This window comes from Acinonyx jubatus, chromosome C1 (genome assembly GCF_027475565.1).
Source record: "Acinonyx jubatus isolate Ajub_Pintada_27869175 chromosome C1, VMU_Ajub_asm_v1.0, whole genome shotgun sequence".
Classification (NCBI taxonomy): domain Eukaryota; kingdom Metazoa; phylum Chordata; class Mammalia; order Carnivora; family Felidae; genus Acinonyx; species Acinonyx jubatus.
In genome coordinates this window covers 40,244,775-40,252,764 of record NC_069381.1, presented here as the reverse complement: position 1 = coordinate 40,252,764, position 7,990 = coordinate 40,244,775, and the positions used below count along the sequence as shown (strand labels likewise).

The 7,990-nt window shown below is 38.7% G+C and overlaps 1 protein-coding gene across 3 annotated transcripts in view; it reads left to right on the top strand.

Annotated features, from left to right (window-relative positions):
* Positions 1-7,990, top strand: part of FAF1 (Fas associated factor 1) — a 508,536-nt gene continuing 500,546 nt past the window's right edge. For 2 of the 3 annotated variants that reach the window (XM_027059229.2, XM_015070778.3), the window contains exon 1: positions 1-152. Coding sequence is in view for 1 of the 3 variants with exons in the window: in XM_015070768.3 (XP_014926254.1) it covers positions 108-152 (45 nt within the window). In the remaining 2 variants the exon portion in view is untranslated. The remainder of the gene's footprint in view (positions 153-7,990) is intronic. The other variant, XM_015070768.3, reaches the window with a different exon arrangement.

Genomic DNA, 7,990 nt, shown 5'->3' with positions numbered 1-7,990 from the left:
AGCCCCTCGGCGCCCGGCGGCGGCGGCGGCGGCGGCGGCGACGGCCGCAGGAGGCGCCGTTTCCCTGCCAGGTGCGCGCTTCGCTCCCGCGGAACTCGGCGGCCGCCATGGCGTCCAACATGGACCGGGAGATGATCCTGGCGGATTTTCAGGTGAAGTATCTGGCCCTGTTCCTCTTCCACCTCCAACTTCGTGGGTTCCTGGTGCCAGAAGGGTTGCCTTTTCTCAGGGTTTGTTTGAGCACTGCAGTGGTGTGTGGTTTGGGCTTTTGTATGGTACGTGGCGCGCGCGCGTGTGGGGTGTGTGTGTGTGTGTGTGTGTGTGTGTGGTACCATCCGGGAACGTGTCGGGGCTGGGGGGAGGTGAACCATCCGGGAACGTGCAATTCATATGCTGGGTTGGGTGTTATATACGGATTTGTAGGGTGAGGGGTGTTAATAATAGTTTAGAGTATGTGTGTGGACTGTGTGTAATGTTTTCTGTTTTATGTAGAGAACAGGTAGAATTTGGGAGTATTCAGTGTGGGGCTTTTAAGTATGGGGTATTTTGGGTCAGGAGTTTTGGGTTGTTACTTGAGAGTGTGCTGTATGGAGTGTGGGTGTGGAGAGGGTGGTGGTGTGGGTGTGGTGTATTGAGGAGAGTAAGAAAAAGGAGAAGGGGGTGGTGGTGAAGGTAATGGTGAGGGTATAGTCTTTTTCAAGGAGAAATAAACATTTGAGACTTTGATGCCATGTTGGAATCTTTGGAGGGTATGAAGATAAGGAGGAGGCAAATAGCATATACCATAGTATCTTTGCAGTGAATTCATAAGCTTAATAAATTACCAATTCATATTTGCGGATTCCCCTCTCCTCCAGATTTGAATTGTTTGGTTGGTGTCTTAATTCCAGGAATAATTTAAAGGATAAGCAAAGGTTATTCCTTTACTTAGCCCAACTGTAGTTACACTAATATATAAGTATCTTAGGGAGGCCCTTTGAAAGTAGAGTTGTACCTCATGAAAGACTTGGAGTTAGAGCTAATATCCTGTGAACGCCATCTTTGCCTTTTGATGTATGATGAAAAAATTATTGTAGTGAGATATTTTTAACCAATCATTTTGGGATTAATTTAGAAACTACTGTTATGTATAGGTAGACTTTTCATTCTGTAATACTGTCATCGCACACCATGGTTTAACACTAGCACAGCAGGTGGCATTTTTCTTAATGAGATTTTGTTGGGTTTCTCTTCTCCCTCTTTCTCTGATTTTTAAAAATTTCCTTATTTTTACAACTTAATATTGTGATAGTCATTTCCAGAGTTTGTTCTTTATCTTACCCGGTTACCAGATTTATTGGGAATACGGATGTATCTGTATTTGATTATACTGTAACTTCCAAACTCAGACAGAAAGAAGTGTTCTGAAAATAAAAGTTGACCACAAGATTTTGGTGTTTTGTATGATTAGCATGGCCTAGGATTTTTTTTTTTTTTTTTTGCCTAAGTCTTTTATTTTCTTAATTCTTTTTTTCATGATCTAGTCTTTTATCTAATGTGGAATATGGTTGTATGAAAAAGGACTCTATTTCTAGGAGTAGTTTATCCTGTTATAAAATTGTTATGTTCTGGGGTGCCTTGGTGGCCCAGTGGATTAGGCATCCGACTCTTGATTTTGGCTCAGGTCATGATCTTATGCTTCATAAGATCAACCCCCGTGTGGCCTCTGTGTTGACAGCTTGGAGCCTGCTTGGGATTCTCTGTCTCCCTCTCTCTCTGCCCCTCTGCTGGCTCTCCTCGTCCCCTCTCCCTGCCCCCTGCCTGAGAATATATAAATAAACATTAAAAAAATAAAATTGGCATATTCTGGTAAGAATGGATTTAGACAATTTAGAGTAGTGTACCTCATTAAAAGCTTTAAGGTAAGTGTAACTTTGTTGAGATTTCACCAAACTTTTTATACTTCCTGTGACAACTTGTAGCTGCTTGTTCTCTCATTATTTATGACAGTTATTGTGCTTACTATGAACCTTATATTGGCCCAAAATAGGAAATTTAGGATTCTTGTACTCAGAGTAAGATTTTCTGACAAGCATTTGGGGTTTAATTTTGATCACATTAGTATATTCTACTAAGTTTTTCTCTTCAAACCAGTGGCACTGATATGAACAGTTGTTTACAAAATGTGAAAAAGCTATGGCATTCTCATGTTTGCCAAATGATGAAGGTTTCTTTTATATTGTCAAGTAGGTAGGAACATTATTGGTAGAATAAAAAATTACTTAGAAACTATATACATATTGAGCACATTAGCCTTTTGTGTTTTTAGGAACCTCATATTCTTCTCACAAATGATGATTCCAGATCAGTTTGCTCTTGTGGACTTAGCTTTAAGATCAATTATTCTTCCTTTTTTTTTATATTACATAAACTTTTCATAGGATTAACTTTAAAAAATTAGCATTGATCCAGTTATCAGAAACTGGGTAATTTTAAAGATTGCAGTTCAAGTCTTGGAGTGTAGACATTTGGAAGATGCTGGATTCTTCTGTAACTGTGCAAATCAATTTCTCCACCCAAAAGTGAACATATGACCATGAAATTAATAGTAACTTAGCTCAGTGCTGCCTTTGTAGAAAGGGACATGATTTTTAAAAAAAAATGTTTATTTAGAGAGCAGCACATGTACCTGAGTGTCTGAGACATGAGAGAGAGGGAGAGAAAGAATATCAAGCAGTCTCTAATGCTGTCAGCGCAGAGCCCAACATGGCTCGATCCTAGAACCATTAGCTCCAAAATCAAGAGTTGGGCACTTAATGGACTGAGCCACCCAGGTGCCCCCTCAGGTGTACTCCTTAATCCCCATTACCTATTTAACTCATCCTCCTTACTGGCAACCATCAGCCTGTTTTCTATAGTTCAATGTCTTCTAATTGGTTTGCCCCCCTTTTTCTCCTTTTTTGAGAAAGGTACAGGATTTTCATTTACTTTTTAACTTTATTTTATTTTAGAGAGAGCAGGGGAGAGGGGCAGAGGGAGAGAGAGAGAGAATCTCAAGTAGGGGGAGGCTCGATCCCATGACCATGGGATCATGATCTCAGCTGAGACCAAGAGTTGGACGCTCAACCAACTGAGCCACCCAGGTACCCCTCAATTAAAAATTTTTAAAAATTGTGGTGAAATACACATAACATAAAATTTGCCATCTTAATTTGCCACTTTAAGTGTCCAGTTCAGTGGCATCAAATATATTCACATTGTTGTGCAACCATCACCACCATCCATCTCCAGAAATCTTTTTATCTTGCAAAACTGTGACATTAACCATTAAACAGTAACTTCCCATTTTTTTTGAACTCCATCCCCTGGCACCCACCATTCTATTTTCTGTCTATGAATGTGAGTTTTCTAGGTACCTAATAAGTGGAATCTTGCAGTATTTATCCTTTTGCAGCTGGCTTATTTTACTTAGCATGAGGTTTCCAGTGTTCATCCAGTTAGTAGTAAGTGTCAGAATTCCCTTCATTTTTAAAAAGGCTGACTACTGTTCCACTGTATGTATATACAATAGTACTCCATCATCTGTGGTTTTGCTTTCCATGGTTTCACTTACCCTTGGTCAGCTGTTGTCTGGAAGTAGATGATCCTCCTGATGTATAATCAGAAGGTCAGTAGTAGCCTAATAGTACACACAATGCCTGGGTCATTTACCTCACTTTGTCTCATCATGTAGGCATTTTTTCATATCACATCATCAAGAAGGGTGAGTACAGTAAGATTTTGAGAGACCACATTCAGATAACTTTCATTACAGTATACAGTATTGCTAAGATTATTCTGTTATAGTTATTAATCTCTTACTGTGCTGAATTTATAAATTAAACTTTCTCATAGGTATGTATGTATAGGAAAAAACATATAGGGTTTAGTACTGTCTTTGGTTTCATGCATCCATTGGGAGTCCTTGGGACATAGCCCTTGTGGATTATGGGGGACTGCTGAACCATATTTTGTTTACCCATTTATTTGTCAATGGACACTTTTTCCCCCATGTTTTGACTATTGTAAATCATTAGTGCTGTTGTGAACATGGGTGTACAATTATTTGTTTGACTCCTTCCTTTCGATTCCTATAGGTATATATCCAGAAGTAGAATTACTGGATCATATGGCATTTCTATTTCTAATTTTTTTTGAGGAACTGCCATACTGTTATCCATAGTGGCTCACCACCAAAAGCTTGAATGGAGAGAATGGCAGTATCATGTTTAATGAATTATTTGTAAATTCAACTCTGGGCAAGTGAGTTTAGAATTTGGAATAGTCCAAAAAAAAAAAATCAATTTTAAATGTAAATAGTGTTAGCATGGTATGATACTGGTAAAGGAATGAATAGAGTAGTACACCTACAGTTTTGGCTGGCTAGAGCTAGGAGGAGATGTAGAGGAATTTCCTGGGTTTAAAAACAGGCAGGCATTAATAAATGAGGACAGTTTTCTTTTCTTCCTTAATGTCTTTTTTATAACAAAGAGATGCATTCAGGTGAAAATTCCAGATCTTGTTCTTTTTGTAATTGTAGAATTCTTTGCCTTTTTTTTTTTTAAAGGTTGAGGTGTAGAGCAAATATCATTTGCTCAAATAAACTTTTGAGATATATTTGGTTTACTTTCAGATGTGAAAAGAGCTATCCAAATAGAATTGCTGTTGCTATCAAATAATTTTAGTAATGTTATGTTTTATTTTAGGTCTATCTGAACAAAAAAAAATTTCCCTTTCCTGCTTAACCTTTTAATTAATGCAATGCTAATTTCTTTTTCCTCTAAGATACATTTTTATAACAATTTTGGGAGTGGGGAACAAAACGGGTGCTATAGCTACTTAGGTTAGTGTCACATGTTGATTTCATATATTTTTCTACTTATATTTTTCTGTTACTGTCTAATATAGAGATGTAGATTATAGCTTCACTCAAGTCAAGGAAAAAAGAACAGCTTTCATAATAGTAATATATTTTTTTAAGGAAACAGATCTTATCAGGATGCCTGGGTGGCTTAGTCCATTAAGTGTCTGATTCTTGATTTCTGCTCAGGTCATGATCTCACAGTTTGTGAGATTGGGTCCCACATGGGGCTCTGCGCTGATAGCATAGAGCCTGCTTGGGATTCTCCTCCCTTCCCCCCCTCCCACCACTCATGCATGCTGATGCTCGCTCTCAAAATAAATAAACATAAAAAAGAAAGCAAAACCTTATCTGCCATGCTAAGAAAATATGTTTTCTGAACCTAGTTCCAGTGGTCACAGAGTGAGTCTGTTTCTTCTCTAATTTGGCTTTGATTTTGACGTTACTTTCAGTTGTTTCCTGGATGACATAGTTGTGCTTTTATTTTCCTCTCCTGGTCTTTCAAACTAGTGAAACCTTTGCTGCCTAAATTGCTTTATGCATTTTCATACTGGACTGTCACTATGGACTTTTACATTTTTATTTGTCAGCTTCTCTTGGTAGCATGAACTCTTCCATGACACTATCAGTAAGTCACTTGAAATTAGTTTCTGCCCCTTCATAACGTTTTTTCCTTTTAAATGAAGCTGTGAATCTTCTACAAAAGGAGATGCCAGACTGTGCAAGTAGAAATGGTATTAATCCACATGGATAGGTGTCCTTTGTGATGTTGTGGATTAGGGACCAAACTATGTATCGGTGGAACATCATATGTATTTCCTGGGAGGTTGCCTTAGGCAGGAGATTGAGTACTGTGGCAGAAAGTAGTCTTGTTATTGTCCTTTCTTTCTTTTCTCCACTATCCTCTTTATTCATTAGAGAGACAAAGCATGTTGTGTTTGTGTTTGGATTGTTGGTCATTGGGAAAATAAGGCTTTGGCATGTAGAATAAAGTTTAGTAGTTAAGAGCATGGACTCTGAGGTCAGATTGTTTGGATTTAAATCACAGCTCTGCAACTCACTTATCTTGTGATCTTTGACTAATCACTTCACACTTCTGCCTCAGTTTCCTCATATGAAAACTGAGTTAATGCTTGTAAAGTGATTAGAATAGATGTCTAGTGTAGAAAGAGTTCATTAAGTTTTAGTTGTTACTTTCATTTTATTTTTAAATTTTTATTTATTTATTTTGAGAGAGAGAGAGAAGAAAGAGCATGCATGGGGGAGGAGCAGAGAGAGGGGAGAGACAATCTCAGGCAGGCTCCACGGGCATTGAGTCCAATGCAGGGCTTGATCTCACAACTGTGAGATTGTGACCTGAGCCGAAATCAAGAGTCAGATGCTTAACTGACTGAGACACCCAAGTGCCTTGTTATTTTAATTTTTGACAATTTTAAAGTATATGCTTGTTCTCTGCAGGAGACTTCAGAGATCATCTATTTCCAGCTTCTTGTTTTTCCTTTTGTGGAAATTGAGATCAGAAAAAGGAAGTGACTTGTCCAAGTTCATGGGTTGGTTTGAAATAAAGGTTTTGTCCAGGTGCACATTAGAGTGTTTATTTTCTAGCTTAATGTGTCACATGGCTTGGAGTTCTAGAGGAAAACAAGACCCACCATTCAGAAATTTCTCCAAATGATAAAATTTACATACACAATGAATTAATAGTATCTGGCATATAATAGACATGCCAGAAGGGCGGAAGTGAGGGTGGGTCAGGCACTTTGGTTGTTCCTAGACTAGCACGCATTCCAGTCTAGTGCCATGCCTCTAAGTTTACAGGTGGTCAAAAGCCATGGAATAAAAAGCCTTTAGATTTGTTGAGCGGGGTTGGGTTGATGCCTGTTGTTTTCCAGACTGGGTTTATGAACTTTGTAGATCAGGGGTCAGGAAACTATAGCCTGTAAGTTGGCTGCCTGTTTTTATACATAAAGATTTATTGGAATACAGCCATAGCTATTCACTTATTGTTTGTGACTGCTTTCTTGCTGCAGTGACAGAGGTGACTAGTTGAGTCAGACATTATGGCCCACAGGCCTAAAAATATTTACTATTCGGACCTTTAAGATAAAGTTATTTCACTCCCCTCCTCCCACCGTGAGACCAATACTATTCTTGCCAGGTTTTAGTAACTGCAAAGTGCTAGAATATTTGAATGCTTCACAAAGCATTATATGGTTATATACCTCTGTAGGAAGCATTTGTTAGAACATTGCACTTAGGCAGACTAGAGCTCTAGTTTATTGCTGTTTATTTTGTTGTTGTTGTTGTCGTTTGTTGTTGTTTGGGCTCTGATTCTCTGAGCAAGTCATTTATCCTTTCTCGGTTTGAGTTACTTAGTCTATGAAATGACGATTTGTTTAGAGCAATATCTACCTGAAAACAGGACTGGACTAGATTAGGTATTCATAGAGTCAGGACAATCAGTTGCCAGAAGCTGGGGTTGAAGACATTCAGTTATAATTTAGGTAATTGATCTGGATTAGGGATCAGCAAACTACATCCTGAGTGCCAAACTACCACCTGATTTTTGTCAATAAAGTTTTATTGAAAGGCTGTCATGCATATCTGTGTACATATTGTCTCTGGCCACTTTTGCCCTCAATAGCAAAGTTGAATAGTTGATTGCTTGGCCTGCAAAGCCTAAAATATTAACCCTGCCCCTTACAGGAAAGTTTGCTGATCCTTATCTAGATTAGTGGTGTTCAGTTGTGGATAATTTCCCCACAGGGGACACTAGGCTATGTCTAGAGACATTTCTGATTGTCACATCTAGGGGGTGCTCCTGGCATTTAGTGGGTAGAGGCCAGGAATGCTGCTAATCATTCTGCACAAGACATCCCTTCACAATGAAGAATTATCCACCTTAAAATGTCTTTAGTGCTGAAAAACCCTGATCTAAATCATTGATTCTCAGACTTTGAATTTGCATAAGAATAACCTGGAAGGCTTGTTAAACCTTAGGTTGTTGGATCCCACCCCAAGTTTCTGATTGAGTGCATTCTAGGTAGGGCTTGAAAATTTGTGTTTCAGTCAGGTTCCCAGGTTATGTTGATGATCCAAGATCTACACTTG